This window comes from Triturus cristatus, chromosome 5_2, assembly GCF_964204655.1.
Source record: "Triturus cristatus chromosome 5_2, aTriCri1.1, whole genome shotgun sequence".
NCBI lineage: Eukaryota > Metazoa > Chordata > Amphibia > Caudata > Salamandridae > Triturus > Triturus cristatus.
The window spans coordinates 907,951,113-907,975,384 of record NC_140588.1 but is presented as its reverse complement, the minus strand read 5'-3'; the positions used below and the strand labels follow the sequence as shown (position 1 = coordinate 907,975,384).

Below are 24,272 nucleotides of genomic sequence, written 5' to 3'. Positions count from 1 at the left end.
CATGAACTACAACTGACAGCACCATCTACTACTGGGTCGGTATTGTTAGGACCCTCACTAAGTCTAGCATTATTATTTTGTGAACTACAACTGACAGCACCATCTGCTACTGGATCAGTATTGTTAGAACCCTCACTAACTCTAGCATTATTATCTTGTAGACTGGCTCCACCATAATTAGGGAGAAGTCAATCAATACACTCTAGGTCAGAGAGTGGTTTGAAGCGGTTATACAATTGGGGGACAGAATAAGGGGTATAGGGTACCAATCCATTTAGGGGTCTACCCCTAGATTTACTATGATAATTAAACATAGGTATAGTAGGAGGACCCCTATTTCTTTTGGGATAGAAATAGTTAAGGTCCAAAGATTGCACATCACCCATTCTGCCAAATCTAGGTTCCCTACGTATGAAATCCACCACCCATGAGTCCCTAAAGTTAACTATAATGCAATCCCCCTCTAAGTCCTTAGGGCAGTGCCCCACCCATTTTACTCTTCTGACATTAAGGATTTCCGTAGCAGAGGTCGATGGAAGAGGTCTATTTTTGTTCAACCAAAAAACGACTTTATTTTTAAGCTCCCTAAATGTTTCAGAATTTTCATTTTTAAGGACCGATACTCCCGTCAAAATTATTGTGTAAGGGGTTGCCTCGGGAGGAAGGTCAATGCAATGGTCATTCTGTTTGAAATCCTTCTTAACGGGCTCAGCAGAGGGATTCTCTTGGCTCCTCGCCATTAGAGCATTATGATTAGACTTTGACTTTGCCTTTACACTTCCCTTGGAATCCTTGCCAATATTGCCATCCTTAGTGTTTAAGCTTATCGATGGTTGTAAATTAGGATGTTCCGCAGGAATTTGGGTTACCGATATAGTGCTTACACCCATCCCGGAATTTTTAGGGGTTATAGTTGACGATTTAGACAAATTTTGATTATTTATTAATTTATTCAGCATATCATTATTAGCAATAACTAATTCCTCCGACTCCATTTTTGCACTCATCACCCTAGTTCGCTCAAGTAGGGGTAGCATAAGTGATTTAACTAATACTTCCATTCTATTTAATAAGTCTTTCTCATTACCTGTAGCTAACAAGCAAAGTGGACTAGTATCAGTTAATACAGGTATTGGAGAATGAGATGTGGGATCAGACAATATATTCGATGCAGTAGTATTAGGTTTAGGGATCTTAGATATACCTCTCTTTTGAGCTCTGTTCGCTCTTTTCCTTTTACGACGTTTAATAGTTTGGAAGACCCCCTTAGAAATTTGAGGTTGAGCTGAGCTACCAGTATGTAGAGCAACTTCCTCCCCACTAGAAATAGAACCACTCGAAGCCAAGTCATCACCAGTTATAATTACAATGGGTTCATCTGTATTATAGCATAGACCTACCGGCGCTACATTGGAATCTTGATGTTGGCTTGTATTGGGGACTAAGACACTCACTTTGTTAGGGGAAATCGCTGTGGCAATTTGACCCAAAGAAGAGCGCTTGCCCGTTATGAGGTCTAGGGATAGACGTTTTTCTACAAAGGCAATTTCTTTTTCTAAAATGCCCGTCGCTTTAATTAAGAAAGCATCTAGAGGGCCTGTTACCACCCCTGATGAAGTCTGGACTTGTACTAGTCTCTCTTTCCCTGAGCGTAAAGACATAATAACAATAAACAATATTACCAGAAAAGAAGATGTCAGTCAAGTAACAATATCAAAATGCAATACCAAGATAAACAAACCAAGAGGGTAGGCCCAGCCCAGCCTCGGCAGACCTCGGACGGCCTCAGACGGCCCGCCCTTTGCCCGGGCTTAGCCCGGCGACCACCCGCGCGCATCCCGCGTTGCGGGAAAGTGATTGAGTTAAATGGACCTCCCAAGAGGGGGCGTGTCCGCTGGGGAAGAGGCAACAGGTGTGGACAGCAGAGCCTGCTGGGCCTCGCAGTCCCACAGCGTGTCCTTGCAGCAACCACACAGTCCGGTGAACGGCGCCCGCGAAGCGGGGGTTGTGAATATTTCGCCACAGCAGCCAAGATCCAGAGGACAGGTAAAGAGTTCAGAGGAAACGAATACTTAATTAGAAATTGAATCTCGGCTAGCTCTTGTTGTGTGAAAATATCTCCATCTATAGGCCGCTTGCTACGTGTGGTTGTTGCCTCATTTCCCTCTTCCAATGGCTGGTGTGGGGGCATATCTGTTATGTAGGCCCTCTCTCACTCTTGCTGCATGTTAGTTTTACTTTGTCCTTCTTCACGTCGGGCATTGGAGACAAGATTGTGTTCTCGGCCCGAGCTGTGTGATTTTTCCTGTTCCCTGGTTGTGCTACTGTGTGTAACAAGGTGTTTTGACAATTGGTCGGTTTCAGTACCTCCTTCTGCATTGCATGTGGACGAGGCCCACTGCTGTCCGTCCAACTCATCACAACTTGATGCTTCGCCTGGACTAGTCCCAGGTCAACGTTACCACTTTAGGGCTGCTGTTGGTGGAGCATGTTCCTCTGAGGCCCTGATGAGCTGGTTGCTCACTGTGGCCGTCCTCCACAGTTTCCGCATTGCCGCACTAATGGAGGCATGGGATAAGCAATGCCCCTCTGACAACTGGTGTTCCCTTCTCAGATCCTCAGATTCTACGGGGAACGCTCCTTCATACAGACCCTTCACCTCTCTGTTCCTTTTGTCTGCACATAGCATTGCCCCACTCCAGTGTCCATCTTGTATAAGGGCTTGTACACGTCTATGGGTAAGCATCAGGTTGTAGGGCGCCTGTGTGTGCGTTCTTTGTAGGCATCTCGCCCAGCAGTTTCAAAATACTCCCAGTAATCTACTATCTCTTCTGTTCTTCATTTGGGCTTCAACAATATCGTCATTAAAAAGGCTAAAAGTAGTGTGTTCAGTGCTTCCTTGGTGGGTTGAGTTATTCTCTCTTCCACCCAAGTCCTGGCCCACTGCATCTGTGCTGCTAACTAAATAGTAAAACCCAAAGTCCGGGGCAATGGTTCCGCCCTTGCGTGCTGGGAGCTGGAGTTTTCCTGGTGCCACTCTCCGGCTGTTTATGTTCCTGATCATGGCCAGTAATATAGTGCCCATGTCATGCAACAGCCCTCTTGCTAGTTAACTAGAATGGTCATGAAATAACATAAATCACCACTTTTGAGAGGGCCATTTTCCCTGCAACTGGAAGCCCTTGGTAGGGTTTTCCAAAATAGTACATTTCTTCTTAGTGCCACTGTCTCCAGCCTTATGTTCCAACCTATTAGATCCATTTCAGTCCTGCAGACTGGCACCCCTCGAAATCTCATGGTCATCGGTTCCTACTTTCGTGTAGTGTCAGATGGCTGGCATCCCTCACTGACCTCCTCCCTTTCAAATATAAGATTTTGGCCTGAACTCATTCCCTTCCATAACCTCTTTCAAGGACGTTAAAGGTTGCTTTGCTTTGTGACTTATTTTTTATTTGTTCTCATTTCTTGAAATTAGTTTTATTAAAAAGAACATTCAAATGAAAAAAGCAGTGTTCAATAACAAGTTATGTATATGCACAAGAGTCAGTCATACGGTTCCTGTACAGTAATGCCATGAGCACAAGCCACCACCTTACTCAAAATATTGTCAAGAAGTACTTTATAAAATAACTATTCAAGCTCACTTTTAGTTTCCTAATGAAATACAATTGGTAACTGTGTTGTGTGTGTTTTAGGGTCATTTCACAGAAGACGCCGAAATTCCCTCTTCGTAACCGTGTCGCTCCTCATTGTGTCAATGTTAATACTCACTGTGGGCCTTGCAGCAACAACGCGAACCCAAAATGTGACTGTTGGCGGCTACTATCCTGGGGCTATTGTAAGTATCGAACTTTAGCATTTTTCTAAATAATGCTGTGTATATCTCATGGGGCTTTTGGTCAGCCCTCTTCATCTATTGTTTATTTCTAATGTATAATCCACATTTTGCTTCTTCCTACCACAGCCTACAGTATTTCAGACCATTTCAGCCTCCTGCTCTCTTCACTGTGATACCATTTTTGGTCTTTCACTTGCCTACTTCAAAGCCAGGGCTAATAGGTCAATCTCTGCTTTAATTGTTAGGTCTCGCCTGACCCAGCGCATGCGCTGGTCTGGCGAGACTTATTGAGAGGGCTCCAAAAAGTGCTACCAGGCCAGCCGAGAGCTACAGTGCATGTGCGCGGGTGCGCACACGTGCTTTACCGCGATTACTTTCACTTTCGCGGCTGCACGGCATAGCCAATAGGTCTCGCTTTTGGGACCTTAAAAGTATTTAGTTATGCAACTGTTGCATGGCTAAACACTTATAAGGTTCCAAAGGCGAGACCGATTGGCTATGCCAATGCTTGTTTTATTTACTTTCAAGTTTTTCGAAGTTATTTTTGTTGTGGGCTGTTTTTCACATGGGAATTTATTTTTACAAATATGTACATGTCATCTTTAGATATTTTTCCTTTTTTTCATTTGTATTATTTGTCAGTATTTCAACACTTTTAATATCTACTGCATATGTTTGCAATAACAGGAATACAACAATGCTGACTTTGTAAGTGTTCTTCACTTGTATTTCCCATTTCTAGTTTCTTGTCTGTTTTTAAGTGATGAATCCCTCTCTTACAGTTTTCTCAATGGCCAGTAGACTTCTTTGCCGCACACAAATTATGATACAGAGCTCCTGACAAACTATAAGTAGAGGTGGCATTATCAAATTTGATTGGCAAATAAAGAATTTATGTAACTCTGGCGCAAACTCAAATGTTTAACCGTCTTACAACAGAACTCATATAGACAAAACCTTGATTAAACTTTTAACAACTTGCTATATAAGGGACAAATAACAATGGTAATCAACCTCAAACACCACAATAAAGAAAGTTGATTAGAATTAGAAAGAATACCGTATATACTGTATATATATATATATAAAATCACTGAATAAACCATAGGTTTCAGGTGCGTTATAGTTAGTTGGACATTTCTCTCGTACAAAACCATTGAAATTCCCCCGTTATAGTTAGTTCAGCTAACTATAATTCGCGCGCCCGCAATGCACTGCTGATGATGTCACATATTACATCACTCATGATATGGTCAGTGACATCACTCATGACATCACTGATGACATCTCAAATGACATCACTGATGACATCACTCTTGACATCATCCTTGTGATAGAGTGGCAGACCTCCTCTCACCATAATAGAACCTTCGATACACACACTCAAAATAGAAACTATTGGCATCAGCCTTTTTTTATTTTTTTACTTTGGAGGGGGGCTGCCTTGCCCCCCTCCTGTGGCCCTTTTTTATTTTTTATTTTAAAAAAAATAAAAATTCATTTTGGGGAGGGGGGCCGCGTGGCCCCCCTCCCGGGCCACTAATAGCCCCAGGGATCCCATCCCCCAGGGCTGGCCGTGGGGGTTCCCCAATCCCCCCACAGTCCCAGCTGGCTCCCCGCATCCTGCGGGAGCCGGCATTGCTTTTCCACATGGGGAGCAGCTAACATCCTGCTCCCCATGTGGAAAAGCAATCTGCTTTGCTATTTGGAAGAGAGAGCAGGTTTCCTGCTCTCTCTTCCAAATAGCAAAGCAGTTTGCAATGACAGGGTGGGAGCCGCGAGGCTCCCGCCCTGTCATTGCAAACGGCAATGTCCCGGGGGTGGGCACCCCGGGACACTGCAGGAGTCGGCCCTGGGGGGTGGTGGTCCCCTGGGCCATCAAGGGCTCCAGGAGGGGGGCCGCGCGTCCCCCTCCCTCCTGTTTCAAATCCCGGGGGTGGTGGTCCCCGGGGCTGGGGGGTCTGTCATGGACCCCCCAATTTACATATTTAGAGCCCCGGGGAGGTGGCGATCCCGGGGCATGTGGGGGGGCTTGAGCCCCTCTCACAGGATATATTTTTTTTAAATAAAGCCCCGGGGGTGGCGGTCCCCGGGGCCGCGGGTGGGCCATGAGCCCCCCCATTCATTTTTTTAAACCCCGGGGGTGGCGGTCCCCGGGGCTGGGGGGGCCTGAGAGCACCCCAACAAAGTAATTGAAGCTCCGGGGGGTGGCGGTCCCCGGGGCTCGGGGGGCCTGAGAGCCCCCCCATGAATATTAAGAAGCTCCGGGGGATGGCGGTCCCCAGGGCTGGGGGGGCCTGAGAGCCCCCCCACGCAATTAAAATAAGCCCCAGGGGCATAACTATTGCCCCCGGGATTTGGCCCCCCGGGCGCCAATTACCAAAGAAGCGCGGGAGGCCGCGCTTCTTTTAAAAAAAAATTCGGACGAAATTCATGCTGGGTGCGCAAATCTCGCCAATTTAAAAATAAAAAATGCTTTTTTTGGCCCTGGGGGTCCTTTTGGGACCCCCTGAGCAGGCCTAGGGGGTCAGGGTGTTTCTACCCTGCCCTTTTTGCGTTTTGCACGTTTGTTTTTTAGGTTCTACCGAGGCACAAGATGGCTACCAACACTTCCTGATCCGGAGTGTTGACAGCCAATTAGAATACAGCTCGTGCACGGCAGGGTGCACGCTGGGTGCGCATAGGGTGCGCGGATCCTCCGAGGCCATAGATATATATGTACTTTTAACTCTAATTTTCTCAGGAACTACTGAACGGATTTACACCATTTAAGCAAAAGGCACGAGTCTGAACTGAGGACTACCTCTTTGCCAAATTTGTTGTAATTCCGTTCAGCAGTTCGGGCTGTAACTGCGTCAAAAGGTCCTATGGGGAAAACGCGTTTTGGGACCCCCCTTTTTTCTCAGCCCCCGCTCGACGAATCACCCCGAAACTTGCAGGATCGGAGCGGACCGGAGCTGGCCAAAAGTTTTGAAAATTTCGCGAAGATTCGTCAATCGGCACCAAAGTTATTCCAAATAGAATGTTGCGGATTTCCTATGGAAAATAGGTCCTAACATAACTATCTACTGGTGACCGCCAGTAGATAATATATAAATATATATATACATATATATGTATATACCCCCCACAAGCACCGTAGCAGCATGCAGCTAGGGTGACGACTGGGGCCGGTACTGGCGCCGCCATTTTGAGACCGTTGGTGAAGGAGCCCGCATCTTCACAGATCCCAAATCCTTACAGAAAGCACTGAAGGCATGGTCAAAGGACAGAGCACACAATAATGCTTCGCCAGTACAAGAGGGCACGACAGGAGGCGACCTAGATGAACAGGACTAATGCTGAGTTTTCCAGTCTGCCAGATAAGAGATTTTTGGTTGAGGGCTGTAATTACTGCAATTTAACTGTAGAGTAGGGGTGGGCGGAATTTGCGGAATTAACCTTCGCAAATTATCGCGAGAATGTTTAAAATTATCGCAAACAAGCAGAAATATCGCAAAGATGCGGAAGTTTTTTTCCGGCATGTTCGCGAGATTTTCTGCATGGTTGCGGCTCGCCAACTTACCCATGTGGTTGCTTGCGGGCGCGGCCATCTTGTTTTGAGTTGTTCTCGCGGTGCATGATCGCGAGAAGAAAGACGTGATCGCGCGACGCATGACGTCACTGCGGGCGCGAACTGTCGCGAGACAGCGCAAATGGCTAAAAACAATACAACATCTCATGGAGAACGCGACCGGATCAAGAAAACTTGTCGGCGAACGCAGGGATTCAGGTAAGGCGATCGCGCGCGCGCGAGAATGTATCATTTTACAGCGCGAGCAAGAAACAAATTATCGCCAAGCTGCGGAAACCGGAATTTTTGACATTTTCGCGCTCTCCGCGGAACGCAAAAATGTCAAATGATCGCAATTTCCGCGAACGGAACGAAATTTTTGCCCAGGCCTACTGTAGAGTCAAATCGTATGTCTCTGGCGGCAGGGAGCGGGGTTTAATGCTAAGTGATAGCACAATGAACATTTAAAAAACGAATTGACATGAGCTGCAAGTAGTTGAGATTAACAAGCTTTGCTTTTAGGGGTTGATAGATATTGCTGCTGGGCTAACAGTTTAATGCATAATAACTGCTAGATGGGGGACGAAGGGCAAATGTAGACTACTGTGTCTAAGTAGTCCGAGTGCTCAGGTAACATTTGCCCACGTGTGTAACCCACACCCTGGTTTTTCTTAAGTTTATAGGTGGGTAGTCATTGATTATTATGATTTTGTTTTACCTTTTGGGGGGTTGGGCAGGGGGTCATCGTCATTGCAAAGTTGGGGTATGCATGATGTGGGTAGGGAGGGGGGTGGAAGTTGAGACCCAGTCAAAGTTTCTGTTTTGCGATAGAACAGATTGTATTGAGTAAGTGCTACATACCTGCAAGCAAAGAGGTACAGAGGAGCATACACATGTTTGCGGACGTTGTTAATCGATGTCTCACTACTGCACATTACACAACCAAAAGCTAGCAAGCATAATGTTTTAACCTGGAATGTCGCCAGCCTGAACGATTGCAGGAAGCTTAGGAAAGTTCTGGCCTACATAAACAGACATGACACGGACATTGTACTACTGCAGGAATCCCATTTGGCACTCAACAGTAGTAAGCTTAACACCAAAGGGCTACGAGAAGGTCCACATGCAGCGGGGTTCGCGTCTCATGCCCGAGGGGTGATCACCTGGGTAAATCCAAAAAAGGGACTAAAATTAGTACCAATATCACTCTGTTTTCCTCCTTGACTAAGATGGGTCACTTGTTGTGGCCACGTGCTAGGGTTTCTTCTTCCTAGGGGCAGGGGTCTCTGTTATTTCCCTGGAGGGTGCGAGGCCTTACACGCCCTCACCGTTTTGATTTACGATGGGTAATGTTGAAAGGGAGGGGATCCATTGGGGGAACCGCCGGGGTCTTTACGTTTGGGGGCCAAGACGAGATTCCACCACGACAGATACTCCATGTTCTAGGATGTATGGAGGTCAGGGGGAGGGCAGGGAGGGGTTGGGGGAAGTTTGTTGTTTGTTTGACAGTTTCTGCACAGCACACGCACCACATAGACCCATACTTTCCACATCACCCTTTGCACTACACCTTAAAGATTGGAGATGACACCCACAGTAGGCGATGCTCTCCTGGGGGATCTTAACATCGTTTACTGGAATGTTCGGGGCCTATTGAATAAGGTCAAATGGGGGGCGGTACTCCACCTGGCAAAGCGTTACTCGGCCGACATCTTATTATTACAGGAAACAGATTTACTAGCTAACAAGGCTCCATGTCTCTCTCGCTATGGATACGCCACGGTATACCACTCCAGCTTCTCAAGGGGGGCACGTGGTACAGCCATACTTTTTCATTGTAGAGTCCCATTCCAATCTACACAGCACTGGTCAGACCCGGGTGGCCGCTTCATGGTTGTTTCCGGTACTCTGACTGGGGCGTAGATCACTATTGGGAGTATTTACGCCCCACCACCGCTCGGCCAGACTTTCATTGACAGACTGACGCAACTGTGGGGAGATCTCCCGGGCGGCCTGACGATCCTAGGTGGGGACTGGAACGACATCATGGCTCCCTCAGATAGGTGGCGAGCTCAACCCCCAGCCGCCCCTTCTCCCAGGTCTAAACTGAACATATGGACGCATACATTGGGTTGGGTGGACACATGGTGGACCTTCCATCCCTCAGAGGCCGGATTCACATACGCATCATCCGTTCACCCCACCCTCTCACGTCTGGACTATTTGTTCCTCCTGCATAGCTTTATCCACAGTGTCGCACGCCTCTATCTTGCCCCGCGGCCTGTCCGATCACTCACCGATCCAACTCAAACTCCGTCTGCAGACCCGCCGTGCCCCATACCGATGGCGCATGTCTCCTTGGCTGCTCAGGGAGACCGGATATCAGGAGATGCTCAATCGAGCGACCACCGATTATTTTAGTTTCAATACTGGGACCACTCAGTCCTCGATCATTTTATGGGAAGCCTTTAAGCCTACAATTCGTGAGGCTGATATCAGCCATATCGTACAGGAGAAAAGCAGCCCCGCATAGCACAGATACAAGACATAGAAGATAGACAACAAACTCTCCAAACCGCACTAGTGGACGGCTCTGACGCCGGTACCCGCCGTACCTTACTACATGTTCAACAGCAGCTGCACCAGTTGCTCACGGATAATGCCAAAGAAGCCTGGCTGGCAACTCAATACAGGATCTATCAATGGGGCGACAAATCTAGTCAGATGCTCCATAGACTGTGCCAGGCTAGAGCATCCCGACACAAGTCCCTCTCTTGAGATCATCTGGAGGCGATACATGTACCTCACCCGAGGCGGTAGTTCAGGCCTTTGCTGACTTCTATGCTGCTCTGTACAATGACCGCGAGGGATTAGCCGAACCTCTCATAGATGCTTTTCTTTTAGATGTCCCCCAGACGCCTCTCGGACGAGCAGCGGGATGCCCTAGACAAGCTCATCTCTCTAGACGAGTTACAGGCAGCCCTTTCCAATACGCACCCAGGACGTGCACCGGGCCAGAACGGCTTCCCATGTGATTTTATGCACCCCATATGGGGACCATTGGCCCCCAAGCGCTACACATGGCTTCGGAACAGGGTGTCCTGCCTTCAGACTGGCGACATGCCGAAATAGTTGTCTTCCTTAAACCGGGCCGCCCGCCAGAAGATTCAGGTTCGTATCGCCCCATATCCTTATTGAATTTCGAACCGAAATTGCTAGGAAAGGTCCTGGCCGACTGCCTTTGCACTTGTATTCTGGACCTGGTACATCCAGATCAATCTGGCTTTCTGCCACAAAGCTCTAACATCAGACGTGCCCACATTGCTGTAGCCGAGGCCCACCACCTGGGACGCCCGCGGCTGTCCTACTAGCGGATATCAATAAGGTGTTCAACTCACTGAGCTGGACCTATCTTTTTAAACTCCTAGAAGCGGTTAACCTAGGGCCCCATTTTCGTGACTATGTAAAATTGCTATATACAGATCTTACGGCCATAGTTCGCGTGGCCGGCTGTCACTCTGCCTCCTTCCGCAGAGGGACCAGACAGGGCTGCCCCTTTTCCCCGCTTTTATTTGCCTTAGCTATAGAGCCTTTGGCAGCGTGGGTGCGCCTAGATGCGGTCTTCCGGGGGTTGGATTGGTCGCCTGAATGCTCAGACAGGATAGAATTATATGCCAACGACGCGTTATTCTTTATCTCCTACCCTTGGGTCACTGGGCTGAGGGTGCTCCACATTTTGCGGGTTTTCGGAGAGACAACTGGACTGTGTGCCAACCCGTCCAAATCTGTTCTTTTCCCCATATGTGGCGAGCAGAGGAATCATGCTTGGGTCTCACAGCTGATCGTTGCAGAAGAGGGTTTCAAGTACCTAGGTGTTCATATCACCAGATGTCCCAGTGTAGCGTGGTCGCGCAATATAGCCCCCTTGCTCCCGGCAGTGCGCGAGGAAACAACAGTGAGGTTCCACCTCCTCTTATCACTGTATGGTCGGTCTGTCGTTTTTAAAATGGTGTCCTTGCCACGCTTGCTTTATAGGCTACAGAATTATTCATATCCCATTCCCCCGTTGTGGTTTCTCCAAATAAATGCGCTCCTAAATAGGTTCCTCTGGGGGGAAGGGGCGGTCTGGGTAGCCCTGGCGACGTGTATTCAATCCACATACTGCGGCGGGATTGTGGCAGCGGACGTTCGGGCGTACTATTTGGTATCTCAGCTCTTGGTAATTAATGAATGGTGGTATAACTCTGAAGTTGATCCAGCCTATGCAGTAGAAAGGCTCTTCCTAGCCGAATACCCGCTACTTAATCTCCTATACAGTAATTCACCCTTAGAGGCGCTCCCCCCCGGCCTGTCGAATGGTGATTCAGATCTGGAGACGTGTATCCAGGTCCATTGGTTGGTGGGGCATGCTGACAGGTGCTGCTCCCCTCTGGCAGGGTACACACCTCCGGCCCATTTCGACCCTGATGGGGTTTCGCAGGTGGGATGATATAGGGATATCTACACTCAAAGACGTAATGCGGGGACCCACACTTAAATCCTACAAAAATCTCAATTCCACAAGTATCTACAGCTCCGCCATGCTCTGTTTCCTCTGATTAAACCCCTCCAGTCACTACCTGAATTTCACCCCATTGAGGAAATTTATCAGACCCTGACCACACACTCCAAAACAAACATATATCGGTTCCGGGCAGCGTGGGAGGCGGATTTACCGGCCCTGACCGACGACGACTGGACCAAGGCCCTGGCCAGCCCCAGGTATTCTGCTGTCTCCACTAGGTACCGACTGATCCAGTTCAAATACCTCCACAGAATTTATTATACTCGCCTTTGCCTCTGGAAGATGGGGGCTATTCATTCCCCCACATGCCTCCATTGTAACTCCGATGACGGGTCGTTCCTTCACACTGTCTGGAGTTGCGGAGCACTGCAACACTCTTGGTCGGGCGTGCTGTCTTGCTTGGGGCGGGTGCTGGCGTGGGAGACCCTAGACTGACACTTCTCCATAGCACAGAAGATATCGGGAGAACAGATACAAGAGATACCTCCTATTCCTCGGCCTCACCGTAGCCAAGCGAGACATTGCACAGCATGGGAAGGCCTCCTCTCCCCCCGGGGTGGCAGCATGGAAAATGGCCTTAGATAAATGTATGTCGGCCGAAGTGGTGGTGTTTCAGGCACGGGGTTGTCCACAAAAACATGGGAAGATCTGGGCCAGGTGGGCAAAATACCGGGGTATCGACCTGTCTCTCCTTACGCAACCATCAAATCAGGACCCACTTGAACGATTGGTTATCAATGACTCGCCAATCTAATGCGTTAGCTTGCCATTGATGCGGAACTTACCTCCTTATTGTACATATACGTATCACTTCTCAAGGGATGTGTGGTGCAGGGTTGGGGGGAGAGGTGGGATGTTAGGTCTGATGTTCTGCAGACCTCCTGGAGAGGATATTTCCAGTACCTATTGTTTTTATTATTCGTCATGTGCCTATATGCCGCTTACTGGGTTACGCCCACATGGTACTACAAAATCAATAACATTTGTCGTTAAATATTTTTTTGTACCAATAGACTCGGACCCCAAAGGTAGGTTTGCTATATCGCACTGCAGCGGCATGGGGGTAGACTTGATTCTAGTCAACATATATGGACCGAACTACGACAACCCCAAGTTCTACACTGCCCTACACGTCAAGATGCGAAGACATGAGGGGGCCTGCCAACTCTGTGGGGGTGACTTTGACTGCGTCTTGAACCTGCATCTGGACAGATCAGGAGGTCCGGATCGGCGAGTGTCAGCCGCTGCATGGGCCATTACGGACACAGTGGCGCAGCTCGAACTGTGTGATGTACGGAGATTGCGATTCCCTGATAGAGGGGGATTTACCTACTACTACGCTTTCCATGACTTGCACGCCAGAATTGCCTACTGGCTAGCCTCTAAGAACCTGTTCACCTTGATCCGAGATTGCGCAGTACTCCCTCACACATTTTCGGACCATTCACCGGTACAATTAGATTTTGAGAGTCCGCCTGAACATATCCCTCCCTTCACATGGCGCTTCCCGCCATATTCTCTCCGTGACACAGTATGTAAAACTGAGTTAGCGGAAGGGATCAAAACTTTTTTCGAGTACAACATTGGGTCAGTTGACACTTTGCAGGGGTATGGGAGGCTTTTAAAGTCTACATCAGGGGGATAGCCATGACTAAACACTCTGGAGTGTTACGGGCACTGTGCAAGCGTCTTTCAGACTTTCAGACTTGGAGAAAAGCTTAAAGTCGCTTGAAGGTAGGCTCCTTTCAGGAGCTGATGACAACGTGAAAGATGAGTTTCAAGACCTACTAAAAGAATATCATGAAACTGCTGACTCAGAGCTGAAACATCTAGGTAAATATGCTACGGCCCGTGCATATGGAAAGGGGGAGCGGTTAGGATCAGTTCTGGCCTCCATACTGAGGAAGCGCAGGGAGATTGCGGGAGTTGTGGAAATAAATGATGAGGAAGGTGTCCCTTTGACAGAACCGACAGAAATTGCTGACAGATTTAAGCAGTACTACACGATGCTATACTCCTCTAGAACTACGGGTTTGGATGCTGAAATACTAGACTATTTAGCACACATCAAGGTCCCCTGGCTGACTAACGCGCACTGAGAGTACCTCATGCGGCCTCTAGATGCAGAGGAAATTACCGCTGTGCTGACAGGGATGAAATCCGGCAGCGCCCGGTAATTGACGGCTTAACGGTTTCCTTATATAAGGAGTTTAAAGATATACTCATCCCTCACTTATGCACGTTGTTTGAAGAAATGAGTGAGAGCGGCCAGATGCCACCCTTGATGAGGGAAGCTCTTATTGTAGCTATTTTAAAGCCAGATAAACAACCGACAGCATGTGCATCATATCGCCCACTGTCTCTACTAAATGTGGACACAAAAATATATGCTAAGATCTTGGCGAACCACCTGGCCCCATTAGTGCCGCTACTCGTGGCGCCGGATCAGGCTGGGTTTGTCCCGAGCAGGAATTTGACCTATAACTTGAGAACGGTTTTCGGAGCAATCCACCATACGAGTCAAGACGTACAGGCTGTTGCAGTGTTCCTCGACATGGAAAAGGCGTTCGACTCAGTCGAATGGACATTCATGACCCATGTCCTGACGAAATTAGGACGGGAGGGAATATTCTTGCAAATGGTGAGCGTACTTTACAACAGCCCTGCAGAGAGAATAAAAATTGGTGATTTGGTCATGGGCGCGGTCCGTATAACTAGAGGACACGACAGGGGTGCCCTCTTTCCCCGATTCTGTATGCACTAGTAGCGGAACCACTGGCCTGTGCGTTGAGCAAGTACCACAGATTCAGGGGAGTAAAATTACCGGGATACGAGTTGGTAATATTAGAAACCCTGAACAAAACTTGTCACCTGTTCTTTGCGAAGTAGTGAAATTCGGCACTATTTCGGGCCTCCAGGTTAACTGGACTAAATCGATAATTTTCCCGCTTACACCTAAAACAATCCCCTTCATCTCAGACTTTCCGCTGCAATGGACCTCGAAACCGGTACACTATTTGGGCATTAAGATACACACTGACTCGGACGTAGTGATCAAGGAGAACTATGGGGTCGCTATTAGTAAACTGGAGGATGACGTAGATCGTTGGATCCGGTTGCCTATGTCTTTGGCGGGCAGAGTTGCGATCATGAAAATGGTGGTGCTGCCACGATTCTTGTTTTTTTGTACTAATATCCCGGTGGTACTCCCTAGCTCCGTTTTTAGAAAGATTACTTCCTTGCTCATCAGACTAGCTTGGGCTGAAAGACACTCATGCGTCAGGTGGGATATACTCACGTAACCTTATCACTTGGGGGGGCTGGGCGCCCCGGACTTTGACCTGTACTACAGGGTGGGTCAAAGCGCGCACGCGCACAACTGGATACATGGCCCAGTAGATATTCCGCATATCCAGATAGAGAAAGTGGTTGCGGCACCGCTCCCTCTACCAGCACTTTTATTCAAGCCACCTGATCACAGGACTGGCATCCTGGACTCCATTAACACGACAGTACACGCATGGCACCATCTCCTGAAATTGCAAGCAGGTGCCATTTTATACTCCCACCTCATGCCGCTGGAGTGGTGTTGCTGGCTTCCTGCATGTATGGATACAGGGGTCAACCGGGCGCTGAATGCAGTCAGTATAGCGACGATACGCAATATGTTTATAGATGCTACAGCTAAGACTTGGGGAGAGGCAGAGAAGGCGGGACAGTCTGAGACGCCACTTACCAGATTCCAGTTGCACAGGATGAGGCAATCATTGAAAGAGTTGTTGGGCAACAACTTAGCAGAGCCAATGGAGATGGCTCCCCTCACCTTTATGATTGAATCTGACTGACCAACCCAGATAGTATCCAAGTTATATAAAGAGGCACAGGGATATCGAGCAAACCATTACACAAAAGCTACGTTGACTTGGCAGGTTGATTTTGGAATAGGCATAGATGACGGGATGTGGAAATACTGTTGCGAGAACACTAGGCGCATTTCCTTGAATGGTCGACATAGGTTTATTCATTTCAAGTTCCTAAACAGAGTATATTACACCCCAGAGAGACTACACAGGTACGGATTGCGCGACTCAGCTACATGCGAGCGCTGTGGAGATAGCTTGCGGACTTCATACACCTAGCCTGGATATGCCCTGGGATCATCAACTTCTGGGTCCAGATTTTCAAGACCTTAGGGGACATTACTGATACTACAATATCGCCAGATCCCCTACTCGCTCTTCTGGGGTTCTCCAAACACCTTCCTAAAGCTATTAGGCGACTAGTGGACATGGGACTATTGATTGCAAGAAGGGTGACGGTTTGCTGGTCCCGAGGCGCGACACCCACCATTGCCTGTTGGTCAAGGGATACGATATACTGTTGCACACAAATGGAAAATTACAGTGAACGTATCCCCCCACGTAGCAGCAATAAAAATTTCTGGGAATTGTACCGAACATATTTGGCCCATAAGGAGAAGGATGCAGGGAGCGTAGATGCCCCAGCACAGCAGCAGTCCGAGCAACTGTAAATCGATCTTATTACGCTGGCTGGTAGGAGGCTATTGAAAGTGTACTAGAAATTACCTCCTACGGGCTGCGGGTTGAGAGGAGACTGGCTACCTGGCACAAGGGCAATGTTGGGGCTGCTTGGTGGTGTGGTGTTGGGCTTGGCGGTATCACCGGTAACCAGGAAGCGGGCTATCAAATATTGCGAAATCATACCTCAATTTTTGTGCACTGTGAAGATATGCTGTACTGTCTTACTATGCACTGTTTTTCGTATAATTGTATGCAGAGGGTCTCTGTTTAGTTTTATTTTTGGTTTTTGTATTGTTTCCTTGTGTATTATATGAAATTCAAATAAATAAATAAATACAATTAAAAAAGGAGCTGTTCATACTGCCCAAGAACATTAGTTATTATTGATAATAAATCTTTTAAAACAATGGGAAAACGGAATCCAGAGCTTGAAATATCTAATTGTCAAGGATCAACATAGATGTATCTCTGGTAAATCAATCATAACTTCTTAACTTTTAGACTTTCAAAATGTATGTGGAGTGTGTGGATTAGAAGCAATCAATATGGCAATAACTTGAAACACTTTGGAGTACAACTATCAGTGTATGGATATGAAGATCCTTTGGTATTGATAAGAACATATAACTAACGTTTAAGTTAATATATTAGGCACCAAGAACTAATGAGCAAATTATACATGAAGTGGCAAAAAGAGATAGCAAAGGTTCCTCTCTCAAGTACTATTTACTGTGGCTATGTAGCTGTTAGAAATGGGATTTCTGGTTGGCTAGGGCATGCGCCTAAGCCAGGCAGAAACCACCACTCTAGTCAGGGCAAGGGAGTTAAATGCTGAAGATAACCCCTGCTCACCCTCTTGGTAGCTTGGCACAAGCAGTCAGGCTTATCCCAGAGGCAATGTGTAAAGCATTTGCGCAACACACACACACACACACAGCAGCAACACACTAGGCACACCACAAAAGAAACTCCACACAAGGTTATATAAAAAAATAGCCTTTGTATTATCCAAAACACATTAGAATCATAATCACACAATATTGCCCTAGGCAATATTCACAGGGGATTATATACAAGACAGGGCCAATCAGGCCATTGTCATAAACCTCACAAGCACAAGTAGTAGAAATAAAACACAACCAGTTACTACTGGTACAATAATGACCTCAGCATTATATCTAGCAACATAAACGCATTATGTCTGCATCACAGTAGGCATAAAACACATTAGGCCCAAGCCTCGTAAGCACCCTCTGTAGGCATCACATTAGCATAAACACGTTAGGCATAGGTATCACATTAGGCCTAAACATTGGGCATCCTCATTAGCATAAACACATTATGCATTACATTTGGCATCCTCATCAGCATAACACATTATGCAACAACCATATTTGGCATAACCACATTATGCATAAACCTCATAGCAATATCTGTAGGCATGAACACCTTATGCATAAACATCCTAACATAAACACATTATGCATCATCACAGTAGGCATAACTTTAGGGCCTTGCGCCCTACCAACACTGGCCACTGGCCAACTGGTCTTTCACTGGGGGCCCAATGCCCTTTTGTCCCAACAGTCAGGGCTCGCAATTGTACAGCCTCCCAAGTAGCTCTCTGGCTGCCAAAGCAGCAGTAAAGATGTGCGTCATGCACTGGGGCTGGGGAGTGCACCTCACTCCTTCCTCATTAGGGAAAGCAATGCCCCACGTTGTAGCTGCCGCCGCTGTCGCAGTGCTGCTGTGGAAACTGGCTCTGGCACCAATACGCCTGGGGAGCCCACTCTGGGGCTCTACACACATATTTGCCCCCACGTTGCAGCTGCCCGCAACTGCGGTGCAGCTGTGAAAAGTAAACAAGCACTGGCACTCACTGTGCCTCAGGAGCACCAACACGGCTCTGCTCTCAGCAAAATCAGCACTCACTGTGCACTGGGAGCCCCGTTCACAGGGCTCCGTCGGGTGCTCTCACTCGGCACCAATGCTCCCAAATCAGCCCCACTCACTGGGCTCTTTTGGAACTCCTTTGGTCTCCCCACAGCAGGGGTCAGGCACCGACAATGTGCCTTGATGGGTCCTCCTTCACCGGGACCTCTTCTGACTTCTTCGGTCTCCGGCACACGCGGAGACGGGGTAGGCTCCCGCCCTCCTTCATGCTCAACTTTGCCTGGCTTCTGCATCACCGGCGATCTCGGTGAACCCGCCTCTCTCAGGCCTGACTTCCTGCGAGGCTCCAATCACGGCAGTTCCTTTTCACTGGTTCAAAAGTGCGGGGTAGGCTCCCGCCAGGAAATAACCACAAATGTGGGGTAGGTTCCTGCTCCTCCTCTCAGCAGCCCGAGGGAGTCCCCTCAGCAGCCCGAGGGATTCCCCCGGCAGACTCTGCAGCATCGCGCTGCAAGGCACCCACGCTCCTCTCCTACTGGAGCACGGCCAAATGGTGCAGCGCTCACTATGCGCTAGGGTCCTCAATGTACAAGGGGCAAAGCTGGGCCCAGGGCCCTCCAGCAGGGAGGCAAGCCCTTGTGGCGGTTTCTCCTGGGGCCTAGCATCAGCAACTCCCCCCCAAGTCACAATGAAGCATACCTTTTCATGGGGTCACAGCCCCAAATGTTTATTTGTCTGCCCTTGGCACAGGGCTTGGGGGAACCAGCCTGAACTGGTTCTGGAGGTTTTTGGAGCACTCTGTTTACAGGGCTCCTCTTCCCCATTGTCAGGAGGGGGCTCAGTCATCAGACCACCACAGGGGGGTGGAGCCAGCATTCACCCAGGCAGGCACAGACCTATTCAGGGTCAGGGGACTGACTACTCCTCCCACTACTTCAAATGCAGATCTCCCATTCAGCCTAGAGCTGACTCACCCTGCCCTCCCTGGAGCCACACACACCTCACCAGCCCCTGTCACTCCAAAGCCAGACATGCAATATACATCAGGCAGATAGACACATAGCACACAGTAATGCCAACTTCTAGAAGTGGCATTTCTAAAATAGTGATAATAAATCCGTGCACACCTTGCGCAGCATTTGTTATTACTAATCCAACCATGCCAAACTTGACCACGCTGCTCCTCTCATATCAGGAATTACCACTGAAACACTTATCAGGGAATCCCCAATTCATTCCTATGGAAGGGCAGCCCCATAGCAGTGACACAGACCTTGCTGCTATATTCTTGACACAGATCAGTCTCCCATGGTTGTTTGTTATTTCATAGAAAAACGATTTCATGGAATACCATTGCTGAGAGAAAATTTCATCTAAGCTGTTTAGTGGAAATTTTCAGAATGAATGGCATTTACTTTTCTGTAGCAAACAATTAATAGAATATCATTTTGGTTGAAATTAGGTTTTTGAATGCCAATTTTTGAAGTGTAAATTCAATGGCTGCAGGTCATACTTTCAGAAACAGTTTTGTAGTAGTGCTTTACTTCAGGGAACATTATTTCTTATTTATATCTTTTACATCCTCCAACAATTTCTTCAGATGCTTTTAATTCACTGACTTGTCACCACCTGTAAAGCCTATCCATCGCTGACCCCTCCCAACCCCTAAATAAAATCAATCCATGCCCCTAAAACCCCTCACCACACCCATAAAATCACTCATCACCCCTAACTCCACCCGTTCCTGATCCCTAAAAACCAATTTCCTACTCCTAAATCCCACCTATTCCATTCCCCTTAAAACACTGCTGCACACCTAAACTCTACCCTTTCCTGAACCCTAAAAAAAAAACACCCCACCTTAAACACCAGCTATCCATGACACATAAGAACTACTCGTCACTCTAAACTACTCATCTCTGAGCCCTAAAAACCCCTTTATACATCTAAACTCCACATATTCCTGAATCCTTAAAGCTCCTCACCACCCTAAACTCCACCCCATCCAGAACCCTAAAAACGTTTCACCACGCCAGACAGTACCCATAATTGAACCTTAAAAAACCCTCACCAGCCCTATCACCGGCCAATCTATAAACCCTAAAACCCCTAAACACCCTAACACTCCATCATCCTTGAATCCTAAAAACACCTCACACACCTAAACACTACTCATCCATGAAACCTAGAAACCCCTCAACACCCCGACATGTCACCCATCTCTGAACCCTAAAAACCCCTTTCTATGGCCAGACTCCAATTATTCCTAACTCCTAAAAGCCCCTCATCACCTTACACATTACCCATTCCTGTATCCGAAAACCCCACAGTAGTCCTAAATTCCACCCATGTTGAATGTGTTTTTTCCCCTTACATTGCATTTCCTTAAAATTGATTTTCTATGATTTGTTTTTCTCGAGTGTGGTTTCTCAGTTTTCCTTTTCCATTAATTCACACACATCAATCTACCATATTTTATAGACCTTGCTGCAACATACATGCCAGAAACCTTTTTGGCATATTTGTTACACGCCTTGCTTGAGTATTTTTGACACAGACCTCGCCTGCGTAATCTTGATCCAAGCAAGGCTGCTGGGCTGTTACATACATAGAAAAATACTAGAGTTATGCTAAACACTGAGTAATGTTTGAACACCCAGAGTCTCCAGGTAAGCACTGTTGCTCATAGACAAAAAGGCACCCCAAACTGCCCCTGAGATCCTCTGGGAACATTACATGCCTGTGCAAAACTGAAAACCAATGGAGAAGAAGAGAACAGAATGGGAAATGAGTATCAAAGTAAACACAGGATAAATAACATCTCAAGGTAATCTGCTATTCTTAATGAAATGTCTTTGAATATGAATGGTTGTAAAGCCTTTTTTCTAAGTTAAGGGTGTAATCAGTGGTTACTGTGCAGTACCACTGGTGCCCTGGGAGGTGGGGGATAGAAATTCACTTGCATATGCTCCTAAAAAGTTAGGGACGGACCTGACAACATGGATCATTTAAGCTCACTGAACTTGGTCATGCAAAGCATTCATGCAGGTCCTCCATCCTGTAATAACTGATTGCATAGTGTTATGAACCCCAATATACCCCAAACTAGGCCTAGGTAGCGACACAACCTTTTATCTACATTTGTCCTACCTTGCTCTGCATAACAGTTCTACCACTGACCTTTTACCCAGTTATGTGCTGAATAAATGTCGATCAGTTTCTTGGAAACTAGCCTTATTTATATGCATGAGGATTCTTAGAAAAGTACCCTGCACATGACGTACATCACAGCATGAACATACTCTGCGTAAAAGCCATGGTCATCTTCATCCTAGGGTGAAAGAACTACTTTGCATAATTGCAGGTATTGTTGTAGGCTCATTTGCATAATCGTACTCACAACATATCAATTGTGTAAGGAACCCAAGGCAATCTTTTTGGTATAAAAGAACCATACAAAACACTAGATCATTAGAGGAGAAGCTTCCACACTGACATAAGACGCTGAGGTCCCTGCACGCAGAACCTCCAGCACGCAGTGGTCTGACATCCCTTTTAGGGTGTCCAACTCTAGACCAAGACGGGATCCTTCGCTCTCTCCCATCAGGTAATGGGGTTGGCTCTTTCCTAGGGTATTCTTTGCTTTACAACCACATACATGCTAGGTAGCAGGGATCAGGTGATTATAGCCATTCACTAGGAGTTTGTTGAACTGAGCCTAATCTGTAAATTATAAGTGTCATTTGTACATGTTGCTAGTTTGCACAGTAAACTGTTTTTAAATATTTTAATATTGTTAGCCATTCTTTTACCTTCCTATTTCGAACCTTTCATTTCGCTCAGGCCGCTCTCGGGTCCACCACAGCCCTTCCTTGTGCCGATTGAGTGCAGAAAGTCGGGCTCGGTGGAGGCTGGCTGGGACGTTGGTGGCCGCCATCTTGAGCGGTTGACAGTCTAGTCGTCCTCCACTACTCGTTTTTTCCGGACTCTGGCATGGCCATTTATACCTGGCCTGACGCGGGCGTTAGCAGCGGAGCGCACGCAGCGGGAATGCTGCTGGCGTGCCAAAGGCAAGCCCGTCTGCACCCGTCCGCGCCTGAACGCCGCCAGCCACCAGGAAGGCTGCATCTTTCAATCTCTGTCGGTTAGGCATGCCATCCCTAGTTTACGCTACAGCTGAGCTCCTAGAGATAGGAAGTCTCCCTGCCAGAACCACATGCAAGGAGAAGTTATCCTTAGGGTGTGGGGATGAACCCTCGTTAGGTGAGAGCAGTAAGTTGCACCCTGCTACTACCCCTTCAACAAGCATGCAGACAATTCCAGGACCCTCATGCTCCTATCCCATGCCTAAATCGCCACGGGCCAAATGTAAGAACTTTCTATGGAGCCAGATATATGAGAATGTACACCAATCTCAGGACTTTCAGGGCCTCTACCTGAATAGTCGCTCCATCCCGAAGCTAGAGACAACTAAACCTGATATCTGCTTTATTACAGAAACCTGGTTGCATATGTATGCTTCCCCTTCTCTCGCGATTGCATTTCCGGAAGCCTACAGAGTTATAAGAGTTGACAGGCTGAAAAAAAAAGGAGGAGGAATAGCAACTGCTGCTCACACTCCTCTAAAAATCAAACGTTTGGATTCAGTATCTACTCCCAGATTAGAGATGATGATTTTTAGATATGAGACGGCCCCAAGATAAGATGGACAGGGGTGCTGGTCTATCGCCCACCGGGTGGCAATAAAGACAAGGGGCCCGATTCACAGAACTAACTTAAGACAAAATCCTAAACTTACTACCATTTTGGTATTCACAGAAGGCACTTACTCATTTTGGTATTCACAGAAGGCACTTACTCATTTTGGTATTCACAGAAGGCACTTACTCATTTCGGTATTCACAGAAGTTAGGAGTCCTAACTTTAGGACTCCTAAATGCCTTCTGTGAATACCGAAAGTCTTAAAATTAAGATTTTTCGCAGTTTAGTAGTAGTATAGTTAGGACTCCTAACTTTAGGACTCCTAAATGCCTTCTGTGAATACCGAAAGTCTTAAAATTAGGATTTTTCTTAATTTAGTAGTCCTAAGTTTAGATTTAGGACTACTAAATTGAGAAAAATCCTAATTTTAAGACTTTCGGTATTCACAGAAGGCATTTAGGAGTCCTAAAGTTAGGAGTCCTAACTATACTACTACTAAACTGAGAAAAATCCTAATTTTAAGGCTTTCGGTAGTCACAGAAGGCATTTAGGAGTCCTAAACTTAGGACTACTAAATTGAGAAAAATCCTAATTTTAAGACTTTCGGTATTCACAGAAGGCATTTAGGAGTCCTAAAGTTAGGAGTCCTAACTATACTACTACTAAACTGAGAAAAATCCTAATTTTAAGACTTTCGGTAGTCACAGAAGGCATTTAGGAGTCCTAAAGTTAGGAGTCCTAAATTTAGGACTACTAAATTGAGAAAAATCCTAATTTTAAGAATTTCGGTATTCACAGAAGGCATTTAGGAGTCCTCAAGTTAGGAGTCCTAACTATACTACTACTAAACTGAGAAAAATCCTAATTTTAAGACTTTCGGTAGTCACAGAAGGCATTTAGGAGTCCTAAAGTTAGGAGTCCTAAACTTAGGACTACTAAATTGAGAAAAATCCTAATTTTAAGAATTTCGGTATTCACAGAAGGCATTTAGGAGTCCTAAAGTTAGGAGTCCTAACTATACTACTACTAAACTGAGAAAAATCCTAATTTTAAGGCTTTCGGTAGTCACAGAAGGCATTTAGGAGTCCTAAAGTTAGGAGTCCTAAATTTAGGACTACTAAATTGAGAAAAATCCTAATTTTAAGAATTTCGGTATTCACAGAAGGCATTTAGGAGTCCTAA

General features: G+C 46.9%; 1 protein-coding gene across 4 annotated transcripts in view; it reads left to right on the top strand.

Annotated features, from left to right (window-relative positions):
• Nucleotides 1–24,272, top strand: part of TMEM255A (transmembrane protein 255A) — a 280,465-nt gene that overhangs the window by 126,599 nt on the left and 129,594 nt on the right. For all 4 annotated transcript variants that reach the window (XM_085608098.1, XM_085608097.1, XM_085608100.1 and 1 more), the window contains exon 2: nucleotides 3,696–3,838. In XM_085608098.1, the coding sequence (XP_085464224.1) occupies nucleotides 3,696–3,838 (143 nt within the window). The remainder of the gene's footprint in view (nucleotides 1–3,695; nucleotides 3,839–24,272) is intronic.